Here is a 17,917-nt window from a genome sequence, read left to right as displayed (position 1 = left end):
TTGGGTGGGCTCTACCCCCAGAGTTTGTCCAGAGCCCCCTCGTGCTCCCCAGCTCCACTCCTGCACGCCCACATACACACCCCCAGTCCCTGAATCCCTAACAAGCCCCCACCAGCTCCTGCCTGCTCTCCCAGCCTCCACCTGCTGGCTCAGGGCATATTCTCCACCTGGCAGCCAGAGGGAGCCTTTTTACAGCTAAATCTGAACATGCCATGCCACATCAGGCCTTCTAGAATCTTCGATGATAAAATTCAAGCCCCTTATATAACCCTCATTCACCAAACTCCATGCACGGGGCTTGCTTTCAGTGTCTTCAGACAGAGCTCTCCTCCCCCTCCCAACCTGGAGCCTTAGCACCTGTCATTTCCCCTGCTTAGCCAGGCCTCCTGATGGCTCTTGCATAGCAGCTTCCACACCCTCCCCCCCCCCCCCCAGTCTCCATCTTATCAGTATTACTGTCTTCCTAAAACTTAACCTATACCGGATGAATGCTAGTCTCTAGAACTCAAACCTTGCTTCTCTTCTCCAAGGAATACTCAACTAACACTGTACCTGGGCACACAGTAGGAGCTCCATGCATGCGCACCACCGGCATTAGGCGCTCAGGAGCCACTGACTAAACGGCCACTTGCAAAACCCTCCTTAGAAATCACAAGCCGGTGACTAGAATAGGAGTGTAGAAACGCAGATTCCTGGGTCCACCGCCCACCTATTCAATCTGAATCTCCGCGGGGGAGGGGGGTTCCCTGGGTAACCGCGTTTGGGACCGGGCCAGGGACGTTTCCTAGCGCTGCCTTGTCCATGGGGGCTTGTTTCCCAGACCCACTAATGCGGGGCATCTGGGTCACCTTCCCTGCTTTGCCTTCTGGTGGTGCGACGGCTTTCGGACAAAAATTAAAAAAAAAAAAAAAAAAAAGGAAAACAAGTGGAGATGCCGGGGATTGAACCCGGGGCCTCATACATGCAAAGCATGCGCTCTACCACTGAGCTACATCCCCTACCCGTGAGCCCTTTTTTTCGGGGAGTAGGGATATCGGAAGCCACATCTTCGTCTCGTGCCCACGTTTTTCTCCTTCCCGGATGCTTAGTATCCCATCGTTTCCGAGAGGTCCCTCCGCGCCTCGGGAGGCCCACTGGCCAGGCGCGCCCGGCGCTGCGTCTGTGACAATCCCGGCTGGGGACGGATGCGCGCGGTAGCAGGTCGGCGCTTTATCTATATGGACCGACCCAGAAAGCGGTTGCCATAGCGTGTCCTCGTTAGTATAGTGGTGAGTATCCCCGCCTGTCACGCGGGAGACCGGGGTTCGATTCCCCGACGGGGAGGCTGGCAAACCGTTTTAAAAGCAGCAGAGGCTTTCCTTGGACGAAGACACCCTGCTCTCTGGGCCTAGTAACGCGCCCCTTAGGGCCCTCGCAAAGATGAGCCAAGTCCTTGGAGTCAACTGCGCGGGAGAAGCACGCTATCCCATGTGTGCCCTGTTACCTACATGAAATATACACAGACGTCAGTGTGTTATTATTTCTACTTCTCATGGGCATCACAGTAACAAGAGCCAATGATTTTATAGCTCTCACCACGGCCGGGGGCAATATTTACGGGTGTGCACTCCTTCCGAGGCTGGCTGGGGCTATCTGGTCACCCAGGCGGGTGGGGAAGCAGCTCTGTAACCTGCCCAAGGTGGCGTCAATCACAGTCTGCTGGAGACACCGGTTACCTCTGGGGGGAAGGACTGCAGTAGGGTGGGAGTGACTCTCACCTTCCATTCTGTACCCGTCTGCACCGTTTGAATTTTATTTTTCTCCCTCCCTCCCTTCCTTCCTTTCTTCCCTTCTTTCCTTCCTTATTCAGTTTTTATCAAAATGATACACTTCAATGATTTCCAAAGAATGGTGTTTAAAGGACTATAGGTGACTGTTGCACCATCTTGTGAATATACTAAATGCCACTAAACGGTTCGCTTTGAAATGGTTACTTTTATGTTATGCGAATCTCACCTGAATTTTTAAAAAATTGATTTTAACAAAAAAAAAATTAATTGTAGCAACAGATCAAGACTTGTTTGGGGAAGGAAGGAATGGGATGGGCGGATGGGAGTGTAAATGGCTTCAGCCTATTCAGAAAGCGCCTGGAAACCCGTGTATTCCACCATCTAACTTGATAATCCCATGCAGGGAATTTTGCCATTAGGGAGACAAACTTTAAATGCAAAATACAAATAACTTTGGTCTTTTTTGCTTATGAGCATTGCTATTATGCTGAATATCTGGTTAGTGCATTTGTGACTGGACCAGACGGTCATTCGGTGCTTAGCAAACACTTGTGAGATGACCTCACGTCATGAAGGACCTCCCCGCTCCCACCCCCGTCCCAGACAACACTCCTCTAACATTTCCCAAAAGGAGGGAAGTAGAGCCGAACTTGGACGCCCACCTGTTGACCTCTTCACCCCTTGAAGCTGAGCAGGTGCCACAGGAATGGTGGCCATGCGTGGAGGCCGGATCTGAGTCACTCACTGCCCGAAGGAAAGTCGCAATGTGCCTGTTGCGTCCTCCACACGCCTTGACGTGGTCAGCATCTCTGCCACACCTTAGGCTGCTTGGGGAGTTGCACCCGAGACATGACCTTGTTCCTATGTACAAAGAAGGGGGCTTGAGAAAGCGGAGTTCTGAGCCAGGTACGATTCATTCATCCATTCACTTGTTCATTAATTCAACAGATATTTATCAAGCACCTATTAGGTGCCAGGCACTGTTCTAGATCTTGAAGGATACGGCGGCGACCAAGGCACGTGACTTCCCTGCCCTCAGGGGTCTGTCATTAGCGCTGGGGAGACAGAGAATGGACAAGGAAAAACAATACCTACCCTAACAGTAAACGGTAAGGGGCTGGGGTCAGGTTGGGAGGCGTGATCCGGGAGGGCTTCTCGGAGGCGGTGACCTTGAAGGACAAGAGGGAGTAGATGCCGGCGAGCCTGGTCGACGTGGGTTCCAGCTGGTTCCGGACTTTCCGCATCGGACGTCCAGGGCGGAGGACCCAGGGCCGGCACCACGACCAGGAGGATCTGAGCGAAGCGGCGCCTTACCAGCAGCCGAAATAGCTCAGTTGGGAGAGCGTTAGACTGAAGATCTAAAGGTCCCTGGTTCGATCCCGGGTTTCGGCAGTCGCTCTTTTTTTTTTTTTTTTTTTTTTTTCCTCCCCGCCGCGACAGGCGGTTGGAAAAAACCGGAACAGGGAGGCTAATTCTCCGCGATTAATAAAGAGTTTCGCTTTCTTTAAACCCGGCTCCGAGCGGTATCCACGGGAAATGGGAGCGGAGGGAAACTTCCGCGCAATGTGGAGAATTCTAACGCGGCTGTGTTTCCCCTGTCTGCATTTCTCGCCTCTCGGAAACGTTTATTAATGTCTGTCACGTGTTTGTTGATGTCTGCTCGTTAATTTGGGCTTTCTGCGTATGAATTCCTGTTCCCCGAAACCCGCGCAACTAAGTCAAGGACCGAGCGGGGGACAGCTTCCCTAAGATGGAGTTAAGTCAAGTAGGACTTTTGTTCTTCGGTTTTGAACGGAAAGAATAAAAGAAAATATTGAACCCTTTGATATATAGTGATACACAGGGGAAGTTGAAAATGCTTAAAAGGAGTACCTGAAAGCCCCAATCAGAGCCGGTCCTCGTTAGTATAGTGGTGAGTATCCCCGCCTGTCACGCGGGAGACCGGGGTTCGATTCCCCGACGGGGAGGCACGCAGGCTTTTGCGTAATCCTCTGTTACTGTTTTCATTTCTCTTCCAAATAAATCAGATTCTCCCACTTTCACGGAAACTCTTTTCTACGAACGACTAAACCTGACCGGCGTGCGAGATTCGTTGTAGATTCTATCGACTGCCTGGTCAAAATCATGCCCCGGGTCCCCAGTGTCCCACAGTTACACGAAAGAAAAAGCCCAAGGTCTCGCACCCCGGCTTCATTTCCCTGCTCATTCTCCCAGCGCTGCACAAAAGTGCTGGGTTTGCGCCATGCTGTCGCGGGACGAGAGGGTCAACCTCCAAGGCCAGGAAATGCTCCTTCTGCTGCAAATCTTCCAATCTCTGTGGCTTGCTCCGGACCAGGCTGGCCCTCGGAAAATGTTTATGGATTTGAGACAGGAAGTGTGGGGACGCTACCGTGAAACGCTTTCTTGTCTTAACGTGGTTGCAGACTCCTTCCCGGGTGGCTATCAGCCTTCCCAGGCTCCTCTTCTTCCATTCGTTTTTTTGGTCACATTCATTCTGCAAATATACACTGAGTACTTCTTAGGGGCCAGGCACTGTTCTAGGCACTGGGGCTATAGCAGGAACCACGAGGCCCTGGCCCCTGCCCTACTGAGCTTATGATACCGGTGATAAACAAATAGTATTAAAATTAAAAAAAAAAAAAAAAAAAAAAAAAAAGTCTCCCAGAGAGTAAATGCTGTGAAAGAAGCGGAAAAAAAAGTGTGTTGGGGGGGGGGGGGAGGGCACGCCAGGGAGTGTGTGGGATTCACAGGCCCCAGTAGTGAGGCAGCCAGGAAGGCCCCTCCGAGGACCTGGACAAGGAGAAGGAGCCACTCACCAGAAGATCTGGGGAGCACCCTTGCAGGCAGAGGGAAGTGCAGGTGCAAAGGCCCTGAGGTGCAAAGGAGGGCAGCGTACCTGCAGAACAGCAAGGAGGCAAGTGTGCATGTAGGAGGGGGAGAGGAGGAAGGGATAAGGTCACAGGCGAACCTAAGGAGGTTGGATTCCATTCTAGGGTTTTGTGCAGAGAGGCAACATAATCGGGCTTGTTTCGAGCAGAGCAGTCTGGCAAGAGGGCAAGCAGGGGCCCTGCTAAACCGAACCCAGCTCATTCCCAAACGTCGTGCAAAATAACACCGCGAACAGTGCCATCCGTCCATGCTGGGCCAAGGTCTGTCTTCGCCAGAGTTCATATAATAATAACTGCATTTGCCATCCTGAGAACCCAGGCTCTGCCGGCCCTTGTACCAGGCGCTGTTCTAATCGCTCAATGGCCACACCCGCCCTGGGGAGGAGGTAGTACTCAGATCTCCATTTTATGAATCAGCTCCAGACAGGTGGGGATATGAATCACAACTGCCCGGCAGGTGTCCTGGGCACCAGCTCAGGTAGCCCTTTACCTGGGAAGGTTTCAAGCGGGTTGGAAGGGAGCTGACTGGAAGGCAGGACAACTGGGGGTGTGTTCTCCCCATCAGAGTAAGTGACTGTTTCCTGCCAGGAAATCTCAAGCGCTGGTGGAAAGAGGTAAAGAGTCAACTTTCTGCCCTCTCCCTGCCCTCAACCATTCCTCCACCGCAGAGCGACCCCTTGATGGCTGGAAGACATCTCGTATTGCCTCCCTGGGGCAGCTTCATAAGCACTCTGCACTCTGGAAGAGACGGGTGCCGACGGTGAGAAATGGTTCTTTTCGGTGGGCTTTTGCAAAGTGATTCCTCCCTCAGAGCCCTGATTCTGGAGCTGGACCTATTTCTTTTTAATTTGCTTCTTTTTATATTCAGAAGAGTGCTCTGGGAATGTGGGGGTGTGGTGGGGTCAGGGAAGGTCTGCAAACCTCAGTTCCTGAAGGTTGGAATATTTTTGTATTACGTGTTTAATTTTAATGCCAGTAGAGCTAACATACAGTGTTTTCTTAGTTTCAGGTGTACAATATAGTGATTCAACAATTCTTTGCATTAGTGCTCGTTATGATAAGTGTACTCTTAATTCCCATCGCCTGTTTTACCCTGGAATGGTTTTAAAGGACAGAGAACCAGACATTGCTGGGTAGAGGTTCAATCAAGGCAATGCCCTTATTTATTGGAAATAAACTCATTTTCCTTCCTTTTTTTTTTTTTTTTCCCCCTGTGATGAGCAACATTCAAAACTAGATCTCTTTCCCTTGGTTCCTGGGTTCCGATATCAGCGAGCACTTCAATCGCAAGGCTATGTAGAACGGGCCTGTTTGGGGAGATTTATTTTTGGTTTGTTTATGCCAACCCCCAACACACATTTAATTAGACAAAACTTTAAATTAGAAAAATAGCAACCTCAAGAATAGCATACAGCAGAGAATTTCGGGAAGCCAGGCAAGGAGGGAGGGGGATGTAGCTCAGTGGTAGAGCGCGTGCTTTGCATGTACGAGGCCCCGGGTTCGATCCCCGGCATCTCCACGAGGCCCCGGGTTCGATCCCCGGCATCTCCACGAGGCCCCGGGTTCGATCCCCGGCATCTCCACTGTTTTTCTTCCCAGTCTCCCCCTTCTTCATCATTAAAGTGCCATGTATGTGATTACGACTCCTCTGGTCACTACTTGCAGGTGGGATTTTCACAAGAGGCAGGATCCCCCCCCCTCTCTGAAACCTGTAACACTCCCGATGCGCTTTTGTTGCAAGAGGCTGAGGGCAGCTGCTGGCAGAAAAACGTAAAGGCAAAAACATCACCCGATGACTGAAACAGCCCGAGAAGGAGCAACGGGGGAGGCCACGGTCCTTTTCGTGGCACCGTGACTGCAGCAGAAGTCCCCAAGGACTGGCGACTGATGCCCCGCCATGAGAGGGCAAGTGTGGAAGCCATTCAAAGGTCTAACTGCTGGCCCTTGCCCTTTATTTGTGCTGTCAGTAACCAACCAGTTTGGGAGTTGACCCGAAGGGAAACGAGCATTCCTGGCAGGCAGGATTTTGTCTCCTGCTTCATCAGCAACAGGTCACGAACAAACGAACGAATGAATGAATGAATGAATGACACTGATGCACATACGGTTCATGTTTATATTTATACACGATCTGTATTTTATCATTAAAGATCAAAGATGCATTTTATAGAAAGAAGGGATTGTATTTATTGCCTTCTGTGCTTTCAATTCTTTCTCTGCAGTAATAATGAATTCCTCACCCGGCAAATCCTGTCTCTCGCGTGACTTGACCTCATCTATTAAATCATAAAAGCATCTCATCTCACATCTGGAGGGACGTGACTCTTTGCAAAGCCTTCACTTTTGAGATGACATTGAAATCTGTGAAGTGACTCACCGGTTGGGCGGTGGAGTTTTGGTGACAGCTCCTGTGTCTAAATGAGCTGCTGTGAAGGTGATTTCTCCTCAAATGTCAACCGGGTGTTAAGGGAACAGAATGTCGAGGTGATTTCTAAAGGCATCAGGCCTAACACGAAGCTAATTATATGCTTCTGGTGTACTTTCTATCTTATCATTAACCATTTCCGATAGCACACTGACAAGGCGAAACATACCATCAGGTTTGCTGGGGAACGTAGCTTCCTAGAAAAGCGGTTGTGAGTCTTTGAAAACTCTGCCTTTGTCAACTCTTGCATTTTACCGTGCACTTAAAACGACAAAGCCCATCGTAGGACATGGCTGGAGCAGTCAAGTTCAGAGAGGCAGAAAGCGGAATGGTGGGTACCAGGCGCCGGCGGAAGGCGGATATGGGAGTTCTGTAAATGGGGGCAGAGGACCCGTTTTGCGAGATGGAAGAATTCTGGTGGGGACGGCTGCATGGCAGTGTGAACGTTGACGAGCACCAGAACATGCCATCTGAGATTATTTTGAGCTGAAGGCACTTGAAGATCAGCATAGGCCGGGAGAGGCTGTCCCTGAACCCCCCCTTATGTGCCTAAATACAGACCTTCCCAAGGGGCCCACTGGTCCAAGATCCCCCCTCCGGAGGTTCACCAACCGGGGCAGACTGGCACACGGTCACACACTGTCCTACCTCCCATCTACTCTATGGTCCTTCCTAAAAACCGTTGAATGGCCCCCCGAGGGGCCTATACCCCCCTCTTCTTTCCCTCTTCAGATGGTGTTTAGGCCTAAATTCTAAAACCACCTCTGACTTCATAATTCATGTTGTCCTGGGGGATCTCCCGTGCATATGTGTGACCTACATGTTAATAAACTGCTGGGGACTTTTCTCTCTGGTTAATCTTTCATCACAGAGGTCTCAGCTAAGACCTCAGGAGGGTAAAGGGAAAATTATATCCCCCCCCCCCCCCCGCCCCGTGTACCTCACGATGTAGAAAATGTTGGCCTTTGGAGCCAACGGCCAAGAAAGAATTCTTGAGACGTCTTTGGTGCAAAAATGTGGTTTTATTAAAGCACAGGGACAGGACGTGTTAGGGTCTTAAAGGGGGGCCGATGCTATACTTTCAAGTCGGGAGGGGGTTAGGGACAGCACAAGCCTCCAAGGTATTTTGGAAACAAGATTTCCCACGGTTAGGAAAAGGTCATTTACTACCTTACTACCGTCTAGTAAAACCTCAGTCATGAGCCCCTTCAGATGTACATCTGTGGGCTGTGAGTTTGGAGTCATTGCTAACATAGATCTTTGGGGCTGGGATAGACACAAAGGAAGTTTCCAAAGGAATTTGTAAACAGTTTTATGTTATTAAGTTTTAAAATTTATTTATGAGAGAGAGAGACAGTGTGAGTAAAGGAGGGGCAGAGAGAGAAGGAGAGAGAGAGAGAATCCCAAGCAAGCTCTGTGCTGCCAGTGAAGAGCCCAACGCAGGGCTCGAAACTCCTGGAACGGTGAGATCATGACCTGAGCCAAAACCGAGAGTCAGACACTTAACCCACGGAGCCACCCAGGCGCCCCCAAAGGCATTTTTATATGTTAAACTAGATTTTCAGGATTAAGATTGCCTTTTGCCCTTAGCAAAGAACGGAGCTGAGCTCCTAGAGGAAGGTCCCTCTGTTTCAAGGGCTTTTCAATAGGCTGGTAAGTTGTCAGGAAATTTAATTTTTTCCTTTGCCTTTGTTTCCCGCATCCGTGAACGCTACTGAAGGGTACACTTTAAAATGGTTTAAGATATGGGGGGCCTGGGTGGCTCGGTCGGTTAGGCAGCTGACTTTGGCTCCGGTCATGATCTCGCGGTCCGTGAGTTCAAGCCCCACGTCGGGCTCTGTGCTGACTGCTCAGAGCCTGGAGCCTGTTTTGGATTCTGTGTCTCCCCCTCTCTCTGCCCCTCCCCTGTTCATGCTACATCTCTCTCTGTCTCAAAAATAAATAAACGTTAAAATATATAAAATAAAATGGTTTAAGCTGGTACATTTCGTTACGTGTGTATGTCGCCACAACTGCCACGAATTAAAAACAAACCAAATCTCCAACAGGCTAACTAACTTCTTAACCTTCCTAAAGCAGGCATATTTGAGGACTGGAACTTTTTAAAGTCTGATTGTCCCAGAGGTAGGGCATGAAACTGGTTATTTTTAAACCGGGGCGGTCTGAGTTCGGCCACACGAGGCCACACGAGGCAAATGCACGCAAGTAAACAGGAAAATGAAGAGTCCCTTGGGCTTCTCCCCCCCCCCCCCGCCCCCCTCAACTGCAGACGCCTTTGATTATTACCTTTTATGGTTACCTATGACATGACAATGACAAAGCAAGGCAAACGGTTCCCAGCCAGCCCTTGATCTCATCCTCTCTCTTGGGGGAAATGTTTGCTGATCGCTGTGCTCTTGGATTTTCTTTCTCATGATGCTGAGTCAAGTCCCAAACACGGTTATGACCTTCAGGGGAACCAAATCCTTTGGGGAAAGGAGGAAAGGCAGGCAGACAGACGGGCACCAGTCCCACCAGCACCGCCCACCCCGCCCCCAGCGGCCCAACACCCCAGGCCCTTTGTGAGCTCAGCCCGTCACGTGCTCGCGTCCGCGCGCCAATCCCGCCGTGTTGCTGGGCCTCTGTCACTCTTCCATTGGTTCCACCTCCGAAGCCATCTCTTCTGGGGCGTTTGCAAAGGACGGATCTGTGGGCGGAAGGAACTGAAAATGGATCCGGTGACTCACCCTGCATCTCGCACCTTCCAGCACATTACATTCTAGGTCAGGGGATTTGGGGTTTCAGGAACGTGACTTGATACCCGAAGCCTGAGTCCAAGTGGGACATTTAGGTTTGGGGAGGCTGTCTCAGCAAATAGAACAGCCAGTTGTGAAGAGGACAACAGTCCTCCGTAGGACAGGGTTTCTCAACCTCCTTGGTGTCGCTGACCTTCGGGGCTGGGTAATCGCGTGGGGGGGGGGGGCAGGGGATGTGCCGCAGCGTCCCCGACCTCGGTGACTACACGCCAGTGGCAGGAACTCTTCCTCCCCGCTCACACCACAGTTGTGACAGCCAAAAATTGCCTCCAGACGTTGCCACGTGTCCTCGGAGGGGTCAGATCACTGGTGCTTGAGAATCCCCGCTCTGGGGAAACACCAGCCATCCCCTCTCCTTTTCTCTCCCTCTCCCTGTCACCTCCGTGCCCTTGGACGTTTACTTCTATACCCTCTGCTGGACTGAAGGAATGCAGCAGGGGTGTTGCAGAGAATTGTTTTTTTGCTCGAGACATCAGTGTTGTCAGCTCCCAAGAATGTTGTTTTCTCTTTGGAGATAACCCTGGACCCCATTCGCACCCTCCCAGCTTCTCCTCTTCCTCCTGTCCTCCTCTTCGTCCCCCTCTCCCTTCCCTGCCCCTGAAACCAGCCTGTTTTTCTCTGTACCTTTTGGACTCTGGAAAAAGCTATGTCACAAAGCTCGTGACTCAGCCCTTAAACAACATGAATCACGAGGCTTCCAGCAAAAGCCACGGCCAACAGTGAACCGGGTGTGGTTTGAAGCTAAGCCTGATCCCCTCGGAAAGAACCTCAGCTTTTTGGTTCCCCGAAAATTGGGGAGAAACAACTCTACAAAGGGCCTCCGTGTTTTGTTCCTGTGAAACCTCTTTGCACGAATAACTTTCACAAACATCTGGATTAGGAAGTTACTGGCGTCTCCTAACCGGAGACATGACATTTTGCTCTTAATACTCATTTTAATTTCCCAGTCATAAATTCATTCTCTCTGAAAAATGTTGAAAATTACAAAGTCAATTCTGAACTCTCATCAGACCTTTTTCATAAACACCTACCGGGTTATCAAAGAAAATACAGAGCAGTTTCGTTTTCTCATTCTAAGTGGCTTAAAACAATACAATGATCGTAATTTAAAACAAGAGTCTTTTCTTAATGGCAGAACGTTTTTTAGGAATCTTTTCCTTTTTTTTTTTAAGGCTTTGAGGTTAGACATTAAAACACCCTCTCCCCCTCCACATGGTGGAAATACTTCTGGAAGAGTCCAGAAGGGACACTGACTGGGGAACTGAGTGTTTCTGAGGGAGACTTTTCACTGTAAACTTCTGAAAATCTCTTTTTTCAACATGTTCGCGCATTTTACAAACGCTTTAAAAAATATGTTGGGGGCACCCGGGTGGGCTCAGTCTGTTAAGTGTTGAGGACTCTTGACTTTGGCGCAGGTCATGGTCCCAGAGTCCTGGGATTGAGCCCCGTGTCTGGCTCTGTGCTGAGCCGGCAGCCTCTCTGCCCTTCTCCCCCTCAAGTGAGCGAGCACTCTCAAAATAAAATAAAATAAAATAAAATAAATAAAATAAAATAAATAAAATATGCTAAGAAAGGACTCACAGAAATCACAAAATGGAGGATAGTAAAAATAAAAATATCTGGCTGGTAATCTTGTTCTCTTTTATCCAAATGGAATTTACGTACAATGAAATTTCATGTTTGGGATATCAAATTGCCCCCCCCCCCCCCCATACAGGAACTCGGTCGGTGTTTTTGAAACTTCAGGCTTCAGTAGGTTCCACTTCCTGCTCCACTGAGTATCATCAACAAGCATGAAAACCTGAGGCCTTCCTGTCGGTATCTAAGTACAATCTTCTCAAACCCAAGGCCGTGCCCATGCAACAGGACGGCTCAAGAACAATCTAGAAAGTTCTTTTGGTGTCCGGAGGCACCTCACGTAGGTTCACGAAGCGTGAGGGGCCAGCGGCGCTTCCCCGACGACCCCAGGCGGGTGGGGGGGGGGGCGGGGGGGAAGCAAGGGCGGCCCCGCCTCCGCCCGCATAGGTGCCCCCCGCGCCCGATCTGTCGAGTCATCCGTCCTGTCAACGCGCCCGCGCGGGGGATGGGCACGGGGGTTCTGGTGACACGCGAACGCGCCGCGATCTTCAACGTGGCCCCTCACGAAAACCCCTCTGTCCGCGGAGGGGGAGGGGCGCGTGAGGCCTGAGCCCCCTGCGTCAGGGCGGGTCTCGGCAGCGGCGGGGGCCGTTGGGGCTGAGGGGACGGGGACGGGGGCGTCGGGGCCGAGCCCGCTCCGGGCGCCAGGGAGAATCCGCGCCGGGTTTTCACACCTCCCGCGGCCCCGCCCCGCCCCGCCCCGTAGGTCGAGCGCCGGCCACGTCCGCGGACGCCGCACTCAACAGTCGCGCTGATCCCTCCGCGAGGGCGCCGAGCACAGCGGCCCCCTCCTCCTCAGATTCTCCGCTGCCGCCCGGTCTCCACGGGAAACCACTACAGGAGGGGGCCCTTCGATGCTCTGGGGTACTGCTTTTTCTGTCCGGGGCGGGGTAGGAAGAGCGGAGAAAAGTAGTCCGTTCTCGGCGTTTCTGCGGAGGGATCCAGCGGAGCTGTTCCACCGAGTGCTATATAAGGAGGTGCCGGGTGTGGCGTAGGCAGTTCCGTGGAGGCCGGGAGTTCCGTTGCTGCTCTTCGGTGTGAGTCGCCGCCACAGCCGCTTGGTGAGGAGCGGGCCGCTACCCCGGCCCGGGGGGCTTGTAGTCGTGCGGCGCGCCGGCGGCGGAGCGGCAGCCGAGTCTTAGTCGACGCGGCCGGCGAGCAGGGCGGTTCTGAGGGGCAGGGACGAAGCAAAATGGCGGCCGTGCCCGCTGCCTGGGTGGGATAAGCGGGGCTGTGAGGTTGGAGGGAGAAGACGCGGGGAGGGGGTTGGGAGCGGAAGAGAGCGCGACGGGCCCGTGAGGCTTTAACGGCTCTTTGCTGGGGCTCCGTGCGCGGCGGGGGGGCGGTTGGGGGGGGGCGTCTAATGTCTGGCGGCCGCGCTGGCACGGGACTGGGTTTCTGGTCGCAGTGAGGGGAAGCTACGGGGACGGTGCCACCCTGCGCGGCCCCGCGCCCGCTCCGTCGGTCACGTGATGTCACCCCCCGCGTGGGCTCACAATCCAGGGTGGGGCCGCCCACTGCCGTTTGTGTGGCTCGCTTTTGTCACTCACGGGACACAAGGTTTGGGCCTGGGGGAGACCCTGCAGAATCGTCAGGGGACAGACATCGGTCGGGGGGAAGGGGGAGAGGAAGAGAAGTGAGACAGCACCTTCACTTGGCTGGGATCCTCTCTCTCAGGGCCTGAAACGGGGCTGTTGAGCTTTTTCTGTTCCGTTTCGTTTGTTTTTATGGTTATTTGTCTATCTGGAGCCAGAGCATGTGGGGAGGGACCGAGAGAGGGAGAGCGAGAGCATCCCGAGCTGGCTCAGTGCTGGGGCTCAATCTCATGGAACCCTGAGTTCATGACTTGAGCCGAAATCAAGAGGCGGTGCTTAAGGGTTTGAGTCACCCACATCCCCCTGGTTGGGATTCTTTTCTCAGACAAGGTTTATTTTAGTCACTGGGCCCTCATAAGATGACCTATAACTTTTAACGCTAGAGATGTGTTCATATGTGAGTTATTTATTACAATCTTGGGTTTTTGTATTCGTTTTGTTTTGTTTTGCTTTTGGTGACAGACCATGCAGATCTTCGTGAAGACCCTGACGGGCAAGACCATCACCCTGGAGGTGGAGCCCAGTGACACCATCGAGAATGTCAAAGGGAAGATCCAGGAAAAAGAGGGTATCCCCCCTGACCAGCAGAGGTTGATCTTTGCCGGCAAACAGCTGGAAGATGGGCGCACCCTGTCTGACTACAACATCCAGAAGGAGTCCACTCTGCACCTGGTCCTCCGCCTCAGGGGGGGCATGCAGATCTTCGTGAAGACCCTGACGGGCAAGACCATCACCCTGGAGGTGGAGCCCAGTGACACCATCGAGAATGTCAAGGCGAAGATCCAGGACAAGGAGGGCATCCCCCCTGACCAGCAGAGGTTGATCTTTGCCGGCAAACAGCTGGAAGATGGGCGCACCCTGTCTGACTACAACATCCAGAAGGAGTCCACTCTGCACCTGGTCCTCCGCCTCAGGGGGGGCATGCAGATCTTCGTGAAGACCCTGACGGGCAAGACCATCACCCTGGAGGTGGAGCCCAGTGACACCATCGAGAATGTCAAGGCGAAGATCCAGGACAAGGAGGGCATCCCCCCTGACCAGCAGAGGTTGATCTTTGCCGGCAAACAGCTGGAAGATGGGCGCACCCTGTCTGACTACAACATCCAGAAGGAGTCCACTCTGCACCTGGTCCTCCGCCTCAGGGGGGGCATGCAGATCTTCGTGAAGACCCTGACGGGCAAGACCATCACCCTGGAGGTGGAGCCCAGTGACACCATCGAGAATGTCAAGGCGAAGATCCAGGACAAGGAGGGCATCCCCCCTGACCAGCAGAGGTTGATCTTTGCCGGCAAACAGCTGGAAGATGGGCGCACCCTGTCTGACTACAACATCCAGAAGGAGTCCACTCTCCACCTGGTCCTCCGCCTCAGGGGGGGCATGCAGATCTTCGTGAAGACCCTGACGGGCAAGACCATCACCCTGGAGGTGGAGCCCAGTGACACCATCGAGAATGTCAAGGCGAAGATCCAGGACAAGGAGGGCATCCCCCCTGACCAGCAGAGGTTGATCTTTGCCGGCAAACAGCTGGAAGATGGGCGCACCCTGTCTGACTACAACATCCAGAAGGAGTCCACTCTGCACCTGGTCCTCCGCCTCAGGGGGGGCATGCAGATCTTCGTGAAGACCCTGACGGGCAAGACCATCACCCTGGAGGTGGAGCCCAGTGACACCATCGAGAATGTCAAGGCGAAGATCCAGGACAAGGAGGGCATCCCCCCTGACCAGCAGAGGTTGATCTTTGCCGGCAAACAGCTGGAAGATGGGCGCACCCTGTCTGACTACAACATCCAGAAGGAGTCCACTCTGCACCTGGTCCTCCGCCTCAGGGGGGGCATGCAGATCTTCGTGAAGACCCTGACGGGCAAGACCATCACCCTGGAGGTGGAGCCCAGTGACACCATCGAGAATGTCAAGGCGAAGATCCAGGACAAGGAGGGCATCCCCCCTGACCAGCAGAGGTTGATCTTTGCCGGCAAACAGCTGGAAGATGGGCGCACCCTGTCTGACTACAACATCCAGAAGGAGTCCACTCTACACCTGGTCCTCCGCCTCAGGGGGGGCATGCAGATCTTCGTGAAGACCCTGACGGGCAAGACCATCACCCTGGAGGTGGAGCCCAGTGACACCATCGAGAATGTCAAGGCGAAGATCCAGGACAAGGAGGGCATCCCCCCTGACCAGCAGAGGTTGATCTTTGCCGGCAAACAGCTGGAAGATGGGCGCACCCTGTCTGACTACAACATCCAGAAGGAGTCCACTCTCCACCTGGTCCTGCGCTTGAGGGGGGGTGTCTAAGTTCCCGCTGTAAGCTTTGACAAAATGCATTGCACTTTTCTTTCAATAAAGTTGTTGCATTCCCAAATGGTGTGAGTTTTTGGCCAGTGAGGGGTTCTTTTTATTTTGGATGGGGTTTGAGGGATCAAGAAATTTAATCTATCAAATGATTTTGGTAACCAGGAGGTAAGAAAGGTCAGTAAAAATGGAAGGTTGCAGTTAGAATTCTCCATGTGGAACGTCTATAGCTATATTTATAAACTACTTGTTTTAAAAATACAGAATTTGGGCTTGGTTTGTGAGATATCTGAGAATGGGAAAGTTCTGGGCTACCAGCAATCAGGTGATATTAAAAAGAAGGTGGTCATGGCAGAGCCTGTAGGTGGAATCTATAGAAGAGTCAGCTTTAATACATAGCTCTGTTTCACATTGAGTTACACAGAAAGTCGTTTGACTAGATGTTTTTAAAGAATGGCAAGTAATGTGTAATAAAAAGTATGGCATCATGCTCAAAAGTTGAGGAATTCGTGGTTCTTTAGATCATGAAAATTACTGATTGAAATGTTAACAGTTGCTGAGATAAGTTGTCAAAGGGATCCTCAAATTCATGTGACTATAGATGAAGCTTTTCTAGAAGAGTGTTAGGAGAGGCCACATTCTCTTGGTCTTCACTTAGGAAAGTTTGTAGCAGTTGTTACCCAATCAGATCCTTGTGTCAACTGCAAACAAAGGTGGAAGTCCAGGGAAGCTTGTTTAATGAAGGGAATTGACATCGGGTGGTAGGTGCCCCAGAAACCAGAACTATTAGAACTTTAAAGAAGGGCCTATTCTCCAAAGCACTACTGCCTTCCACTTCCCTGGTGTTTTAGAGTATCCGTATATAATCTTGGGTGTACAGGAGACTTTTGTGTTGTCTACCAAAAGTCACCAGTCTTCGCTTTAGGCATTGGAAAATGCCTTTTGAGAAACCTATTAAGTCTTAGGTAATTACATTAGTTGCAGTTTTTCACTTTGTTGACAAAATGTAGTTAAGTGTCCCGTGACTCATATAAGTTGACATATATCAAGAAACAAGAAAGACCCAGGAACTCCACTAGCACCACTGTGGTGTAAATTAGGTGCTCATTCCAAACGTTCTAGGAAAACCCCAAAAGCATCTTGAAAATCACCAGTCTGCAGGACAGGCAGCACATGGTTCATAAATAACCGTGAGAGTTCATTTTGAAGTAGGCTCTTGGCCTAGTGCAGGGCTTGAACTGAAGACCCTGATATTGAGACCTGAACTGAGATCAAGAGGTGCTTACCCGGCAGCCACTCAAGCACCCCTGATGAGTTTTTTTTTTTTTTAATATTTTTGAGCGCACACAAATGGGGGGGAGGGGGTAGAGAATAAGAGGGCAGAGGATCTGAAACGGGCCCTGCGCTGACATATAGCCGATGCAGCACTCCACTCACCATGAGATGGGGACCTGAGCTGAACTTGGACGCTTAATGGACTGAGCTGCCTAGGCACCCCATGAGTGGCTTTTAAAAATTTTCCAGGGGCATCTGTATGGCTCATTGGAATGTGCAACTCTTGATCTCAGGGTCATGAGTTTGAGCTTCCAAATTGTGTAGGGATTACTTCAATATTTAAGGTCTTGTAACTAAGAGGTTCAGGGGCTAACAATAGTTCTTGAGAACATGGGGCTGGATCATATTGTTACAGCCCAATGTCCCTTAAGACAGAGACCCTTAGTGCCTTGTGCAAAGCTAGAGGGGTCTTGGCATTGGAGCGTAAGAGCATCAGAGCACCAACCTAATAAAACTAGCCCCTGGTGGGGATGCTCAATAATACTTGGTTCCTCGAACTAAAGTGCTGCCTGCCAAGTTTAATGAAAGGAATTGCTAATTAACAAGAGTAAGTACTAGAAAAGTTTTGAAGAACAATTACAAGCACAGGGGTGCCTAGGTGGCTCTTGATTTCCACTCAGATCATGATCTTACGGTTTGTGGTTTGAGCCCCAGGTCAGGCTCTGCTTGGAATTGTCTCCCTTTTTCTCTGTCCCTCCCAACTCGTGCTCTCTCCCTCTCTCTCAAAATAAACATTAAAAAAAAAATTTAAAAAGTTGAAGCACATTAAAATCAATGATGTGTAAAGTGAGAGTTCCATATAAGCCTACTCTTAGGAGTTTAGAATAGGTTTGCTGCTCATTTTAATTACAAGGTATACATACATTGTGTGTATCATAAAGTCCAAGATAGTCCACCTGAGTTCCTGATTATTTCCCGGTGATAGCTACTTCTAAGGTTTGGTCCTTTTTGGGGACTGTAAAATAAATACATCATAGTTACTTATATACATACATATGTATACACATGTATGTACACCTACAAATAGGACCATTTGCAATGCAGTGTTTCTCAGCTTTTTTTAAAGTGTAGTTAGGGACATTTTTTCATGCCACCGTATCTAGACCTACGTTGTTCTTTTTAACACTCTTGCTGTTCCATTTATATGGATGTCCTATAATTTCTTTAACCTTTCCACCAA

General features: G+C 51.0%; 1 protein-coding gene, 3 long non-coding RNA genes and 5 other non-coding genes across 10 annotated transcripts; 6 read left to right on the top strand and 3 right to left on the bottom strand.

Moving 5' to 3' along the window:
* Positions 1–926: 926 nt before the first annotated feature.
* On the bottom strand, positions 927–998 carry TRNAA-UGC (transfer RNA alanine (anticodon UGC)). Its single transcript has one exon. It is a non-coding gene; the product is annotated as a tRNA-Ala (tRNA).
* Positions 999–1,251: 253 nt separating this feature from the next.
* Positions 1,252–1,323, top strand: TRNAD-GUC (transfer RNA aspartic acid (anticodon GUC)). The gene has a single exon. It is a non-coding gene; the product is annotated as a tRNA-Asp (tRNA).
* A 1,070-nt stretch (positions 1,324–2,393) lies between these two features.
* Positions 2,394–7,245, bottom strand: LOC131489482 (uncharacterized). Its single transcript, XR_009250589.1, has 4 exons — positions 7,035–7,245; positions 3,642–4,111; positions 2,865–2,938; positions 2,394–2,630 (listed from the first exon to the last, which is right to left on the bottom strand). It is a non-coding gene; the product is annotated as an uncharacterized LOC131489482 (long non-coding RNA).
* Positions 3,089–3,161, top strand: TRNAF-GAA (transfer RNA phenylalanine (anticodon GAA)). The gene has a single exon. It is a non-coding gene; the product is annotated as a tRNA-Phe (tRNA).
* TRNAD-GUC (transfer RNA aspartic acid (anticodon GUC)) lies at positions 3,665–3,736 on the top strand. Its single transcript has one exon. It is a non-coding gene; the product is annotated as a tRNA-Asp (tRNA).
* LOC131489485 (uncharacterized) lies at positions 4,496–7,928 on the top strand. The gene is made up of 2 exons (XR_009250591.1): positions 4,496–5,417; positions 6,323–7,928. It is a non-coding gene; the product is annotated as an uncharacterized LOC131489485 (long non-coding RNA).
* On the top strand, positions 6,105–6,176 carry TRNAA-UGC (transfer RNA alanine (anticodon UGC)). Its single transcript has one exon. It is a non-coding gene; the product is annotated as a tRNA-Ala (tRNA).
* A 156-nt stretch (positions 7,929–8,084) lies between the features above and the next one.
* Positions 8,085–10,453, bottom strand: LOC131489479 (uncharacterized). 2 transcript variants are annotated; one of them, XR_009250585.1, is made up of 3 exons: positions 10,011–10,453; positions 9,369–9,768; positions 8,085–8,558 (listed from the first exon to the last, which is right to left on the bottom strand). It is a non-coding gene; the product is annotated as an uncharacterized LOC131489479 (long non-coding RNA). The 2 variants fall into 2 exon arrangements; XR_009250584.1 differs by having other exon boundaries at positions 10,072–10,453.
* A 1,979-nt stretch (positions 10,454–12,432) lies between these two features.
* Positions 12,433–15,472, top strand: UBC (ubiquitin C). The gene is made up of 2 exons (XM_058691467.1): positions 12,433–12,576; positions 13,573–15,472. Exon 2 carries the CDS (start codon positions 13,576–13,578, stop codon positions 15,403–15,405), a length of 1,830 nt encoding a protein of 609 aa, XP_058547450.1. The 5' UTR covers positions 12,433–12,576; positions 13,573–13,575; the 3' UTR covers positions 15,406–15,472.
* The last annotated feature ends 2,445 nt before the right edge of the window (positions 15,473–17,917 follow it).

The sequence above is a fragment of the Neofelis nebulosa genome, chromosome 11 (genome assembly GCF_028018385.1).
Source record: "Neofelis nebulosa isolate mNeoNeb1 chromosome 11, mNeoNeb1.pri, whole genome shotgun sequence".
Classification (NCBI taxonomy): domain Eukaryota; kingdom Metazoa; phylum Chordata; class Mammalia; order Carnivora; family Felidae; genus Neofelis; species Neofelis nebulosa.
Note: the sequence above shows the minus strand (reverse complement) of the source record. Positions and strands in the feature narration are given on the sequence as shown.